The sequence below is a fragment of the Euwallacea fornicatus genome, chromosome 32 (assembly GCF_040115645.1).
Source record: "Euwallacea fornicatus isolate EFF26 chromosome 32, ASM4011564v1, whole genome shotgun sequence".
Lineage (NCBI taxonomy): Eukaryota > Metazoa > Arthropoda > Insecta > Coleoptera > Curculionidae > Euwallacea > Euwallacea fornicatus.
Window position 1 is genome coordinate 1,288,264 of NC_089572.1, and position 15,653 is coordinate 1,303,916.

The 15,653-nt window shown below is 36.3% G+C and overlaps 2 protein-coding genes across 5 annotated transcripts; one reads left to right on the forward strand and one right to left on the reverse strand.

Annotated features, from left to right (window-relative positions):
- The first annotated feature begins 552 nt into the window (after window positions 1–552).
- LOC136348196 (transcriptional repressor CTCF-like) lies at window positions 553–5,551 on the forward strand. Of its 4 annotated transcripts, XM_066298830.1 has the most exons (13): window positions 810–1,063; window positions 1,121–1,375; window positions 1,931–2,084; window positions 2,155–2,366; window positions 2,541–2,712; window positions 2,942–3,271; window positions 3,436–3,723; window positions 3,922–4,076; window positions 4,275–4,542; window positions 4,597–4,709; window positions 4,903–5,098; window positions 5,156–5,292; window positions 5,342–5,551. In XM_066298830.1, the coding sequence occupies exons 3-13, from the start codon at window positions 1,958–1,960 to the stop codon at window positions 5,399–5,401; spliced, it is 2,058 nt and encodes a 685-aa protein (XP_066154927.1). In that variant the 5' UTR covers window positions 810–1,063; window positions 1,121–1,375; window positions 1,931–1,957; the 3' UTR covers window positions 5,402–5,551. The 4 variants fall into 4 exon arrangements, with proteins under 4 accessions (XP_066154926.1, XP_066154928.1, XP_066154927.1 ...); XM_066298829.1 differs by lacking the exons at window positions 810–1,063; window positions 1,121–1,375 and adding an exon at window positions 553–742; XM_066298828.1 differs by having other exon boundaries at window positions 810–1,375.
- Window positions 5,552–5,718: 167 nt separating this feature from the next.
- Window positions 5,719–11,287, reverse strand: LOC136348194 (motile sperm domain-containing protein 2-like). Its single transcript, XM_066298824.1, has 10 exons — window positions 10,910–11,287; window positions 10,703–10,846; window positions 10,469–10,646; window positions 10,252–10,415; window positions 9,521–9,741; window positions 8,839–8,905; window positions 8,117–8,232; window positions 7,635–7,832; window positions 7,098–7,338; window positions 5,719–6,969 (listed from the first exon to the last, which is right to left on the reverse strand). The coding sequence occupies exons 1-10, from the start codon at window positions 10,992–10,994 to the stop codon at window positions 6,878–6,880; spliced, it is 1,506 nt and encodes a 501-aa protein (XP_066154921.1). The 5' UTR covers window positions 10,995–11,287; the 3' UTR covers window positions 5,719–6,877.
- Between the last annotated feature and the right edge of the window lie 4,366 nt (window positions 11,288–15,653).

Sequence of the window (15,653 nt, forward strand, 5' to 3'; positions counted from 1 at the left end):
TACTTTTAAATATATGGTTATTTTCTTGATATTATGGCGAAGGAAATATTTTCTATAATTATATTTAACGAATTATGTATTTTTTGATATTGTGGCGAACGAAAGTTTCCTATAGTCATATTGTGCAAATAATTTTATATTTAATTTTTCAAAGAGAGAATTAATCTGATAATATTTGTTATATTTTTAAAACACTTTTTAATACTTTATAAATAGAAATAATGTTTTGATGCTGAAAATAAACTTGGTAATACACTTACGGTAAACTACACCTTTATATGATGTTTAGTGTTGATATTGCCTGAATTTCAAATATTTAACCTATTTGCTAGTGTTTTAATTGTTCACAACACACTCCGAAAACCCACGAAAATTAATTAAATCAATCATTAACTTCTGAAATTAACAACTAATAACAAAAAAAAAGAAAAATTAAATGACCCGCCATATGACTTCTCCTTGAAGCTTCGCCATTTGCTGACAATTGACAGACGCAGGCGCTCGTCATCCAATACGAAGAAACTACGCGCTGCCATCTCTGGTTTCCCAAAATAGACGTCCCGCTAAACCAACGAGAACTACGCCCTCACACGACATTCTTGGAGTTACAATGTCCTCGGTGAATTTAATCATTTTTCGAGAAAACTAAACATTTTCGTGGGTGATTGTAAATCGGAGTTTGTGAAACGTCCCTCGGTACAATTTTCCAGTGACCCAAAAAGCCGCTCACAGGACCAGGAAGGTATTAAAACAAAGACAGTTTAGCTCCTCGTGACGTGCTGGCATCCATTTTGATAGGAAATTGATGGCAGCGCCGTGCGTGCTAATTTCTCGAAATTTTTGTTGAAATGCCCCCTACAATCCGAAAATGAGACCTTCTACTGGATATTTATTGTTTATTTGTGTAATTTTAGGATTTTTCTCCAGTTTAGTTTAATTTTCGATGAAGGCATAGCTCTGAATGTGGTCAATACCCTCGCAGCTGCTTATTAAGACCAAAAATGGCGACTGTCCCTGCTTTGTTCCGACTCAACAAACTTCTGTTTACCTACACGTTTCCCTGGTATTCTCAATTATTTGCAACATGAAGAGTATTTTACCTTTTTTCTTCACATGGTAGGAGACGTGATACCTATTATACCCTGCAGCATAATACCTACCAGATGAGCTTCATAGTTTATCCTTAGCATCCATCATATAGGGTCCTATCAAAGCCATTAAGTAAACAGGAGCAGGAAAAATTCTTACTAAACCATTGTCTTCACAGTAAATCTCGCATACCATTCTGAATATCTGTTACCAAGCTTTATTACCAACTATTATACTAGCTACTTACCTACTGACCTAAACATTGACCGACCTGAAAATATACTTGGTGAGTGCTTTTGACTTATTTAAATTTAACAACATGCAATCTCGTTTACTACAGTTTCATAAGGACATAGAGCTGTTAAACAATTAAATACAACTGCATTGTATATTCTACAAACAACATTTTAGGATCACGATGTCACACAACTTACAGTGATACTTGAGGTCAGTGTATAGTATTTTTGTATACACACTGGGATTGTTTTAAGTTATTTTGATATACAAAAATTCACTAATGATTTACCATTTGAAAATTCTATTTTCAGCATCTGTTTCATATAATAAATCAGATTCATGAAAAACTCTATTACATTATTCATGCAATATTCATTGATAAAGTTGTGTAATTTTGACTATGAGGAATTTTCTTTATAAAGCCAATAATATGTATTTTCTCCTAGATTTTCTAATGATTCTAATCATCCTGATCTTGAGAATCAAATGTGAATCTCCCTGAAGATATGTTCCTGGAAAACTATACATATTGGAATTTATAATTTGAACTTTTTATCACACTCATTTTAGAGTTTAGCTATTGAAAAATTTCCCGTTTTTACAGTAAAAGAAGAATCAAAACTGCTTCAAAATGGCTACTCAGTTTGTAGAGGCTTCAGTAAAATTGGAAGACCAATCAGACAATGTTACTGAAATCCAGTCCTACTTGGCCGGTTTTCAAAAGGAAATTGGGGACAGCAATTTGCCCTCTGCTGCAGGTAAATATTTTTATAACAAATCATCAAAATTTATATATATACTTTATACTGTAACATAAATATCTTGCAGCTGTGTCAGAAGATGCAGATGCAGAGGGGGATGGCGAAGAAGGTACTTACTTTGTTGATCAGGCAGGGCATTACTACTTCCAGGCCAAAGGCTCCGCGCAACCCGTGATGACTGTTATGTCCACCTTGCCTTCCCAAGGCAGTGAGGAGGGCGAGGACTTTGTAATTAACCAGGATAATGAGGAAAATGAACCGGCCGAGGAACCCGAAGAGGTAAGTTTTGAAGTGAAATCTTCGTATTGTCATGAATGTTTTACGAGAGTCTCTATCGAGATATAATGCAAAGAGATACCGTGTACTCGCCCTTTATCTCTCTTTTTTCCTTTTCATAAACTAAATTTGGTTTGAACTTTTAAAGAACACCACGAGATTTTGATTTATTTTTAGCCTGCTTTGAACAGCAACAACAATCAGATCCTAATCAATTCGGGTAACGCCTTCCAGAGGGTGACGGTGGTACCAGCAGACGCAAACTCAGGAGAGTTGAGCTACGTGCTCATTGTACAGGACCCGGATTTAAAAGAGGGAGACACTAATGAAGAGGATCAGGATATGGCTGGCAAGTGTGCTTTTTAAATTTGAAATATTCAAGTGTTGCCAATGTTTACTTATATCAATGTACTTTAGCATCGCTAGTTAATTTGAAAAGTCAGTGGAATTGATCCTAAACATACGTTTGATATTTTATCGTCTGCTTGAGGTTTTAGAGACAAATATATATATGTTATCACTTTTTATTTCAAATTGAATTGTCTCTTTAGTTTAAATCTCAAATCTTCTATCCACAGTGTACGATTTCGATGATGAACAAGACGACGGAAGCGTCCAAATGGATTCTGACACCGAGGACGACAAGTCGAAAATTGTCAAAGTAATCCCTCGGAAAAGTACGCAGACTGTGTCACAGCCGCACATGTGCAACTATTGCAATTACACTAGCTCGAAACGGTACCTGCTCTCCAGACACATGAAGTCTCACTCCGAGGAGCGACCACACAAGTGCAGTGTGTGTGAACGGGGCTTCAAAACCTTGGCCTCGTTGCAGAACCATGTGAATACTCATACCGGCACCAAGCCGCATGCGTGCAAGTTCTGCGATGCCGCGTTCACCACTTCAGGTATGATTTTGTTTCAGTTTAAAGAAGGAAGTTGCGAATCTCGCTCCACCACAAGAATTAGAAAAAATTAATATACTTTTTGTTCTGTAAAAACAATTTCGCTATAACTTCCCTCTTTAAATTTCTCAAACTTTTTACGAACAAAAATTACTTTAAATTTCCAGGCGAGTTGGTGCGGCACGTCCGATACCGGCACACGCATGAGAAGCCGCACAAATGCACCGAGTGTGACTACGCAAGTGTGGAACTTTCCAAATTGAAACGACACATTCGGTGTCACACGGGTGAAAGGCCGTACCAGTGTCCGCACTGCACGTACGCTAGTCCTGATACTTTCAAGCTAAAACGCCACTTAAGGATTCATACGGGTGAAAAACCGTACGAGTGCGAGATTTGCACAGCCCGGTTCACGCAGAGCAACAGTCTGAAGGCACACAGATTGACACATAATAGTGAGTTTGTTTTTACTTGGCATTTAGATCTAGTTTTTATAAGAACAGTGCCAATAAGACACATGTGACATTATTTTCTATCAGAGGTATATGAATGATTTTTTAAATAGAAACTAAAAATTTATATTTGAAATTGAATTTAGTTAACCATTCTTATAAACAACAATACATTGAACTGTTTTTTAACATTCATATTAGTCGGAGACAAGCCCATTTTCCAATGCGATCTCTGTCCGACGACTTGTGGTCGGAAAACCGACCTGCGTATTCACGTTCAAAAATTACACACCTCGGACAAACCCTTGAAGTGCAAGAGGTGTGGAAGATCTTTTCCGGACAGATACAGCTATAAAGTGAGTATTTATTTGCCGCAGTTTAGCTACTAGGTCATTAGAGACCTCTAATCTGTAGGATCGTACTCAAGCTAAAGTAAATTAAAGGAAAGTTTCACTTTCAAAAACCTCCCTATTTTATAGTTCATTCCAAAATAAATATTTGAGAGAACGATGACGGGCACGTTACTGGGGTTCATCGTAGAATTTGTCTTACAGCTCCACAGTAAATCTCATGAGGGTGAAAAATGCTTCAAATGCGATCTGTGTCCGTACGCATCAATCTCTGCCCGGCATCTCGAATCTCACATGCTCATTCACACGGATCAAAAGCCGTATGAGTGCGACCTATGCGATCAGTCTTTCAGACAAAAACAACTACTAAAGCGTCATCAAAACCTATACCATAATCCCGAGTATATTCCACCGCAGCCCCGAGAGAAGAAGCACGAATGTCCAGAGTGTTCGAGAACGTTTACGCATAAAGGTAAGTTGATTTTTTTCGGTCTCCGCTGGAAATTTAACAGTGATATATTCGAAGGTAACTTGATACGGCATATGGCAGCACACGACCCTGATCCGGTAATTCAGCGGAAGCAGCTCGAATTGAAGCTCGGACGGCAGAAAAAGATACAAATGATAGACGGGCAGCAAGTAGGTGATTTAATCACAACAACGTAGAGAGCACACAAGTAAAACTTTACGCGCATAAATGTGTTGCGTAAAGTTCCACTTTTCTGTAAAATGGGCTTTTCTACTCGCAATCTAAAAAAATGTCTTTATCGAAAAATATGCATCTCCTAGTACGTTAATATCCAGAACTATGTTTTGAAGATTTGTTTTTCAGGTGGAAGTGTTGGGTTCCGGTCTGGGATCGGACGAAGAAGAAGAGATCGATATGATGGCGGTGGAAGGAGCAGACGGGCAACAATACGTTGTCCTAGAAGTGATTCAGCTTGCGGATGGAGAGGAGCAGGCCATGGTTGTGGCTGGTGACGGTGACGACAACCTTGTGGGCATGGATGGAGTCATGCAAAACGGAGGTAAGTTTCTTTGTTGCTGTCAAACACATCTATATTGTACATATTTTGTTTTAACAGAATTGGACGAAGACGTCATAAAAGCTCTACAGTCAGCACGAAGAATCGATAAGCAGGAGAAAGAGGAGGAGGAAGACGAAAAGAAACCCATAATACCGAGCACCGAGACGGATATGCAAAACTGTTTTGGATTTGATGTAAGTTTTGCTCGAGGAGAAATCAGTGATGTTTATAATGATATTTTAGGAAGAAGACGAGGATGACCAGCAAAGAGAGACCCTCACCCTCCTCTCGGGTATAAATTGAGCGCATCCCAGCTCTCGATTAGTTCAATTTACGATTAGGTTTTACTTTTTTAAATTTATTGTCAGTATTGATGCTAAAATTCTTCTCTTTAACTTTATGTAAAAATGTACAAAGTTTGTGTAATAAATGTATAGGATTATGCAATTATAAGTGATGTGTTTTATTATCACAAAAAAACAACTTTAACTTTTACGATAAATGCTATAGGTTTAAATTTTAACTGCTCTTCTACTTGATCTTTAGTAAATAATGCAGATACTTATAAGTTGTTAGAAATAGTCGATCGGGAGGAAAGTCGGGAAATGAAACAAATCACCTGATAAACCATTAGAGTATACAATATATTTCGTTTTTAACAATTTATAAAGTTGACCAACTAACTATCTTTACAATAGCCCTCTTCGAGGAGGTAAAAAAATATATGTAGAGTGCAAAAACTATACAAAAACCTTGGAAACATTTACAATTTAACCTAGAGACCTTGTATAAAAGTATTCCGTATCGTACAGCATAGTAATTAATAAATAGAGCCCCACTGCGGAAACCGTATGACTTATAGGATTAAAAGCGACTCGTAGGAAATGGCCGACAACACAATATTGTCTTTTCCACGTTTGAATCACGTATACTATAAATACTTAAAAGACCTAGGAAACGACAAAAAAGAGCTACATTATATGTTTTCTACTTATAAAAAAATTTCGGTGCATGGTGACAAACACATGATTTTCTTCTGTAGATATAAATAATGGAAGTTAATTGAATTTGATCCCTTAGAAACTTAACAAATTTCTAGTAAGATTAAATATTTTGGTAACTTTTTAACCTTATTCATTTATCAAATTCGGTGTGCTCTATGGCGACCAAGATATTTTTATAAGTTAAAATAACATATAGATTACGAGCTATAAAAAGGCATTTGCTTCTGCGCATATATTCAACAATTTGTGAACGCAGAACGTACCTAACTTGAACTCATATGTAAATATATAAAAATGAATGGAATGACAATTCCCAGAGATGAAAAATTCATTTTAATTTAAGGCCATCCGCCATTTGCACCAATATATTTCTTACCGTCTAAGTAGGGCTTAACAATTTTGACATTGCTGTTTGTAGTGAATATTACCTGTTAGTGTAAGCGTGGCTTATCTAAGCCGAGCTTATATTGAGGTGGTGCAAATGGTAGATAAAGAGGGTGCGCATGCATAAACTCGTATCTGACTAGAATTGCAAATCTCATTGATTTCAATCAATTAATTACATGGATTAAATTGCAAGAGGTGATTGTTCATGTTATTTTTGTATAAAATTTGACAAAGTGTCGCTCTATTTCCAATTTATTTCCTGGAATTCTTTTCCATCTCCCTTTAGCTATAAAAACCATACATAAATGACATAAAGACACTGATACAGCATGGCGAGGAAAATTCTCTGAGTGAAGGTGGGTTCGATGGGGGGTGATATAGGATCCGGCTACGGCCGATGCGAATCTGCTTTTGAACAGTATTGATTCTCGTTGGGAATGCCGCTCAGTCCCTGGTTCAAAACGTAGAAAAAACTGAAGCCTGCAATGCATATTTCAAAATGAGTAAAAACGTTTAAATAAGGTAATTATTTTATGAAGTATTTTTAAAAATCGAATTCTGATTCCAAAAATAACATCAGTCTGCTTAATTCTAGTAACCACACTCACCTAAAACTAAAATAAGTATAAATTGCCCAATTTGAAGATATAAGAGTTTGCGCAGTGACCGATTGAAGAAATGTTGACTGTCGCGAATCTGCGCGATGGAACTGCTCAATTGACTCAGTTGGGAATCGCCAATGTCTCCTGAATGCGTCGCGTGGTTCACCACCACGTTGCCGTTGCGCGTCACTTCGCTGCTTTGCACACAACGCAAGCGCGTTTGGAACACTTTTCTCGTACCTGGCGCCTAAAATAAATTTTTTAACAGTTAGTGAAAGATCTATTCTCTTCTTTTTTCAAATACATTTTATTAGTGTACATATTTCTTTTAATACATTTGCAACGCATATTGTAATGAAAATTTGATTTGAATTTGCTCTTCAACGTGCAAATGGTAGATTTTTGGAGGGTTGAAAAAGTGACGGTTCTATGGTCTACCGTTTTGTAAATAATAGGAAAAACGGGATAGACAGAAGAAAAATATTGGCTTATCTTCATGGCGAACAGATTTTTAATAATAATTTTAAATGAACATAATATCACCTTCCATAATTCGGACAAATCCAAATTCTGCGCTTCTTTCTCGTCTAGTACCGAGCTCATCACCAGGAATTTGTCCTTGGACAGGCCTCCCAACTGGAAACCTGGCAGCAATGCCACAGTTATGGTTTCTTTGGCGCCAGGTTTCAAACTGCCGGTGCTCGGTTTTACCCTGAATTTTTCTGGCGAAGTGGTTTTTAGCTGCAAAATGGTGAAAAGTACAAATTATGTTTGTTGGGACTGCTTTTATTTTATACACAAATTTCTAAATTTGATATTTTGAGATATATGATTGGAGTATCTTAGAAGCATTCTTTTGTATATCAAAAAGGTGCACAGTGTATTCCACTTAAAACAGGCTACTCTCTAATGATCAGTTCAAGACAAAATCCTGATATGCACAGCATTTTTTTTTCAAGAAGGGCACTTCATATAAAATTTAAATGACTCACTACCTTCTACTCTCTCTCCCCTTATTTACATACCTTGAATGCAATTTGGGCAGTCGGATCTGTGTTGTGCAATTCCAAGGTGCTAACTAACTCCGTTCCGTCCCTGAGGAAGGTAATAATGTTTGATGGGGTGACTGCGAGAGGTCCATCTAGGTTGAAGTAACAAGAAATAGATCAAAGCTTACAAGATAAATACGTATAATGTTACGATCCATGAAGTTTTATAATAATGGTTTGTGTTGGGAATTGAATCAAAATAAGATGCCAATTTTGCTTCTACTTTCAACGATTCATGTCGGCGATAAACTCCTTATATGATATCCAAATTTCCTAATTTTTTTAAAAACCACCTACTGTTATCTATATATTTTTCTTAGGTCGTAAATGCGTACCCACACAAAGATTTGCGAGCTAAGGCTAAAACAACTCCTAACACAATAAAATTCCAGACACCGAGGCATCAAATTTATCAGCCTTGGATCGCTAATTTTTCCATATAATGTGTTTTTAGTCTTGAGGAAAAATAATTATATGATCGAACCCTAAACATACTAATTGACCCACTGCCTGCTGAGACCACAACCAACTTCATAATTAATAAATAGTCCAACCCCACCTCGTATAATCATGATTTTGAATAATAAATTTGACGTCTAAAAATAGAAGACCGAGACCACAGCGTTTTTAGTGGTTCGTAATTAACATTGTTAAAGACAAAGGCGCTTAAATAAGAAATTAAAAGGACTAGCACGTACCATCTTTTGGTTCTGAAGGTGCTGCGGGTTGTTGTTCGGACATAGGAGAGCCGTCCACGAAATGAACCTGCAACGATGGAAGTTTATTATTGATTATATTTATAGGTCTTGACATTTCGCTGAATCTGCGCCCACGTGACCAGGGGAGCCACGACATACGAGTGGCAATCAAGAAATACCTTTCACAATGAATGTAGCGTTTCCTTCGTCAATCGTTAGTGAGGCTGATCAAGACTTTTTTTAGCATATGTCGTAAATAAATGAGAAAATTTTTATTGACAGCATACATAGAACTTTTTCGAAAGTGATTATGGCCTCTTTGACTTTCGGATTTAATATCCATTGATTTTAACGTTTTCTATGGAATAGGTGTATCAAAATACCGTTAACGATTTATGAATTTCTGTTAAACATAGTTTTGGAAAATTTTTGGCGCAATTCTCAACTTTTTACACGTTCTTTCCATAGCGTTTTGTGCTAATCATTCTAAGGCAGTCTGAAGGAAGCTGCATCATTTGTTAAGTCGAGGGTAGAGGTAAGGTTAAGGATACCTTCACATTGGCCTTATGAGGCCAGCAAAAACCCATGTCCGTTAAATACCTACAGAGTTTTTAATGGTGACTAATTAAGGGCTTGTTGCATTAAGTAAGTTTTTGATGTCAAAAGCATAAAAAACCTTTACCTTTCGTATATTGGTAGCACCAGTGCCAGTCTCAATAGGCAAGGTTTGATCAGTCTTCTGTGATTCCTCGGAAATGAATCGGAAAACATAAGTACTTTCACCACCCCATGATGTGAGCGCCTGACTCTTTGGCACAAAATTTGCTAAATCTTTTTTGCCCACCATTTTTAGCTTTTCTAAGGCTTTCTCAGGCAACCAACTTTTCACTATTTTAAATGCAGCTTAAAAAAATCATTTTATAAGTATTTATTTTTTATGCAGGGTAGTCTAATAGCCGTGATTCGCTATTGCAATCTCCTAAAGCATCAGAGCTATAGTCAAAGTAGCGCATTTGTGGGTAAGTTATGGATCAATAAAAAATATATGTAACTTAACAATGTCAACAATACTTTTTGTAACATTTACTTTTTTTCATTCCCATTTATTTAAAATAGGAACTAAATTTTCTGAAAAGTAATAAAATTTTAATTTAAACCCAATTAATTATTTCATCAAAGAAAAGATGCAGGAAAGTCTCTTTTACCTGTAGCAGCAGTACAATAAAAGTACTTACCTATTCATTTTGTGATTTATACAGATGTTTATATTTTAAATAATTATATATCTTTTCTCTAAAGAAAGCTCAAGGCTAGAGCATACCAGGGCATCTAGATTACAGTCAGAATTTAGGAGATAACAATAATAAATTATAGCAAAAGACCACCCTGTCTATCTCTTAATGGTTCTGCTACCATTTAAAATCCATGGCATCTCAAAAATTACAATATAATTTAAGAAGAATGGGTAACAATCCTTGAAGAGACCTATTAGGTATTTGGTTAGTTCTAAATCCATGTTGCTGAGACCACATCCATCCATGTCAAAGAACAGGCTAATTTGTTCCCCTTTCGTCATTCTAAAAAAACATATTGTTTGCAAAACATAATAATAATTTCGGGAAAAAACAACCTCTCAGTTCTCTCAAACCAATAAATAATACATCTCTTCAGTTCATCCATATTGACACCCCCTTTTGAATGTAGTTTACACTTAAAAATTAGTAGAGTCTTCCCATCTATGTCTTCTCCATATGGGAAGAAAGCACCTTTAATGATGATGTCCATTTTGATGTTGCTTTCTTTGATATCTGTGGACATATTGTAGTGATACAAAGGTGCTTATTGACGGTTTTAAAGAAATTACCATTCACTTGTTGCTCTTTTCTCCAATTTAAAGAGGTCCACATCATTTTTACAGCAGCTGGAATGTTATTTTCACTATGAGCTATAAATCGTCTCAACCAGTGATCATCAGTTTGAACCCTCTGGTAGTCTTTAGAATGGACACCTTAGATAACATCCATGCAATATTCTGAACCTTTGATACACATTCATGTACTTTTTCACTTACTGTTGAGCCCTTGGGTTTGGACCTCTTCGAGGAAGACACTTCTCAGCTCATCAACTAGACTTTGCGGCACTGCAGCTACAGCCATGGCGGTAATTTCAGATGTCTTGCACTCACTATCACTAACACACAGATGCGAACGTGAGGAATTAAAAAAAACAATTTGTTTCCCAGTCTAACTGCTTAAGTGGCTGTAAAAATGATTAGGTACGCTGTGGGGACAGGTGATATGTCATCAGAATGAGCCCAAAGTCCAAGTATTTATCGATAGACTGGATGTTGTAAATTAATAACCAACTGATAATAAATGTTATAAAAACCGCGGATAAGGACTTTGTTTACAATTTAAGATGGTGACAAAAAAATGCAAGGCTGAGTTACATTTGATATCAGCTGATTGGAAATTATTTTAATTACCAATTAACTGTAGTTGTTCTTTAGTAGCTGTGTCTTTATCTAACGTATGGAAGTGTGAGAGAGACACACATGCTTCAGGCTAATTTAAGATTATTAATGATGAAAAGACCACTGCAGTGGACAAACTAATGTTTTGTAATTGATCAATAGAGGGCGCTGGCAAACTCGCAGACGAGTTATTGAAATTAATTAATTTTCTAATTGCTTTGTTTTAGCTTTATCTTTTATTTAGCTTAAGCTAAGCTTCGGTAGGGGAAATACATGTAGAACGCTTGTTTTTTAAGAATTTTTTTCTCGAAGATTAGTTTGTCCGTTGATTTGCAATTTTATTGTTGGCTATAATACTTATAAAATACTTTCTTTTTTTTAATACTTATTAACTGTGAAACAATGGCGATTTAAAACCTACAGGTCAAAAACCTACGGTACACTGTGGAGTTGATTAAAATCATCTGCAACAGAAGTACCAAAAAAATTTCATTAATTTATGGAAAATTATGAAAATTGCAAAAAAGGTCATATCTTCTCCAGAAGTTGTTTATAATTTTTTTATAGCAGTAAACAAGAAATATTCGGGAGATTCATGCAAAAGGAAGAAAAATTCTCTCACAATTTAAACGAAATCGGTCGAGTAGCTTTCGAATCATCACGTACCACGTGATTCGCGAGTTGCGAAACTTCGAATTTCGAGAAAAACGCGTTTAAATTTTTAGAGATAGAGAAATATAAAATTTAAGTATTCAAATTTTTATTGTCGTTCTGCGAATGACCTCTTAAACACCTTTCAAGCAGTTCTTCCCTTGATAAGTCCTTACATATTTGTAAAATGTTAATTTGCACATCTGGGTGAAGAGGAAGCGATTGTATTCTTCCGTTACGAGCTATTATTTGCCTGCTCTAGCAGACTTGACGCCATCGCACTTTTAGCAAGAAATAATACAGAAGGAAACCTAAAATCAGTTTTTTTTAGAATATCCTAGAAATATTTTCCCATCATTTTAAGAGAAAAAAAAACTTAAAAATAATTTCTTTTTATATTTGCCGCCTTATATTTTGAACAGAAAATTTATTTTCTCCGAAAAATAACCTGGAACTTAGAATTTTTAGAGTTTACGCAGAAGTAGAATTACCAAATGTGGACTAATGAAATTATAAAATGGAAATTTGCTTCACGGTTGTTCGGTACTCGGTCCATATCATTATTCCAAAGCTGAACTGTTTCTAGTAAAAAATAAATGTTCTATGTAGTTATAATGTGTAAAAAACAAAAAAAATCCTCAGCTGCTGTAGTATTACCAGATGATTGGCCACTCATCCAGGTACTAAAACCAACCCCATGACGTTTAATTTAAGAACTTCACGGGGTTCGGTACTTTATCATGTTCTGGTAGTTGCGACGCAGATTCATGTGATATTGATGAATGAAAATTGGCAGTAAATTAAAGTATACGTTCAAAATTTTTGTTTTTTATGTAGAAGTAGGTACACTAAATCTGAAGCAAGTAATAAAATTATAATATAAAAATTTTCACGCACACCTGCTTTGCTATTAAAGTAGTAATAGTTGCAGTTTCATAAAACTTAGCGTTCAGTAGTAGGAAGATTTGGCCGCGTAGCGTTGCCCTCCATTCTGCCTTTGACTGTAAACTTAAGGCAAACTGCAGGTGAACCGATGTTAGGTATGACCAGCAGTTCCGAGTCGCTGCCGGCAATCGGCTGACAGTTCCTCAATCGTTATTGTTTGCTTAGTAAAATTTGATTATTTTTTGATAACTGGCAACATTGCACAAGTTAATCCTCAGCGAGGGACGTCATTGGCCGCCGTTCTCAAAATACTAGAATGCACTTATTTTCGGATGCAACCGACATTCACCTTTTCTGCTTCAGGGCTTTAAATAACTTTACAGGGCGTTCCACTTTTCCAGGGCCCGGAAAAACCATCGAGCATGCTGTAATTTAATATGATGCGCACCAGAATAAAGGAATAGGGGTAATTTAAACCGGCAAAAATGGCTCGAAACGAACACGAAAAACGAAAATTCCGGGACTCGAGGTATAATTAAGTTAAACACATCATGGTTTTTTCATTTTCAGGAATGGGCACATTCGGTCCGAAATTCCTCGAGCGTCGACATAAAAATTGCAGTTTTCTGAGAAACGATGCTTTTTAGCAGTAGAATATTTTTTACGTCAAAATATCCAAAGAGTCGCTTTTAACTGTTAAACCGTATAGAACTATGAAAAATGAACGTAAAGTATTTAAATAGTACACATCGTGCCCCCCTAACTTCTACGACCCCGAGGCGATAGAAACTTCCTAATACCGGCAGTGAAGTTGCACAAAAAAGTAGCCTGCAGCTATAAAATTTTATCCTTTAGCTCGAATACCACCCAATATTTACAAAATATCATTTATGGGCAACGATCTTCAAAGGGCTCTAGCTACCTCAGAACTTCTTTCAAAGTTCATATTCATAAGGACTTTTTCCTTGTATCGCCTTAACGAATTGCTTTTTGAAATATACAGTCGCTCAAAAAAGTATTCGAACGGCGAGAAAAAAATTCTGTGACCCATAATTTTCGACTGATTTTGTTCAAAATTTGTATAATGAAAAATCAATTCTGAACTCAGTTTAGGTGTTCGAGCAAGTTTTGAAAATTAAATTTTTAGAGTGCTTTTCATGGTCTTAAAAAAAAACTCCATTTCGAAAACTTCTTGTGCGGTGGAAATTGTTCAGTAGGATTTTAATGATCCTGTAGAGGGGATTTTTTTACGTATATCCTGAAAATTTGATCAAAGTCAGACCACAAATAAGGGAGTTGCAGCTTTTTAAATTTGCCAAAAAGTGACGATTCTCACGCAAAATAATAAAATTTAAACATTTTTGGCGAATTTAAAAAGCTGCAACTCCCTTATTTGTGGTCTGACTTTGATCAAATTTTCAGGATATACGTAAAAAAATCCCCTCTACAGGATCATTAAAATCCTACTGAAAAATTTCCACCGCACAAGAAGTTTTCGAAACGGAGTTTTTTTTAAGACCATGAAAAGCACTCTAAAAATTTAATTTTCAAAACTTGCTCGAACACCTAAACCGAGTTTAGGATTGATTTTTCATTATACAAATTTTGAACAAAATCAGTCGAAAATTATGGATTACAGAATTTTTTTCCCGCCGTACGAATACTTTTTCGAGCAACTGTATGCCCGCTATTCCCGGACGCCCTAAACTTGTTTATACGAAGTTTTCATTCAATTTTGGAGCATGAATAAAAAATCGTAGTTTAATTTATGTATTTTACTATTTTCAGACATCTTACATATAAATATTAAAAAAAAAAAATTACCAGAAATAACATGTTTTCAGATTAATTCAGGGCAGTTCAAGTTAGTCCAGGTTACCCTCTCTGAACTAATGCCTAGCGGCGGTTTCAGGAGAGACCCAGGGCGAAAAAGAAAGGTTTTTAGTGGATAGCCTTCCTCCTCAGGAACGAATCTTACATAATCCAGCCGTCTGAACACCAGATCAAGTACTTACCAAGGTTTTCCTCCTTTACAAAAAAAAAGTTTAATTCAGATTCGTTCAGGTTCCTTTAGGAGTGATAAGACCATGTATCGGGACACATGAAGAAACCTTCTTGGTGCGCAGACGTACATTGGCTGTTTGAGGAAATTGGAATTCCCGGAAAAATGGAAAACTCGGAACTGATTTTAATAAAGGAAAAAGTTCAAGATGAGCCAAGCTTTCTGCCAAACTGCCTGATAAATGTTGTAGGGGATGTGATTGAGTTATTAAATGAAAAGCGTCAAAAACACAAAAGTGGTAATGGCGATACTGTTGGGTGTAGGAAACGCTTCTGATTCGGCGTCTTGGGGTCCCACCGTGAAAAATGCGAAAAGGGGAAGAGGTAGTGGGAATCCCGTAGAAATGATAAAATTTTGAGTCAGTAATACAAGAATAGTGACCCGGGTGGAAAAAACTCGAAAATCACGCGGAGAGTTTCACAGGGCTCCGTGCCTGGAACAACTTTCTGGAGGATTTTCTATAATCAACTGCTGGGGGTGAAAACAGAGAAGGGAGTATATATATATATAATAGTTTTTGCTGACGATTTTGTTGGTGGTACAAGCCAAATCAAATGAAACTGGCTGACAACGCAAATTATGCCATTGAAAGGAGCATTGAATTCATGAGAAGAAACAATATTAATACGGAAAGACAAGATCATGTTCGAGATGATGGTTTCCGGAATAATGCATTGCGGCGATTCCAGGGCAAGAAGGAGAGGGTGTTATGAGTGGGTTAGCTAACGCCGGGGTCCCGTGCTC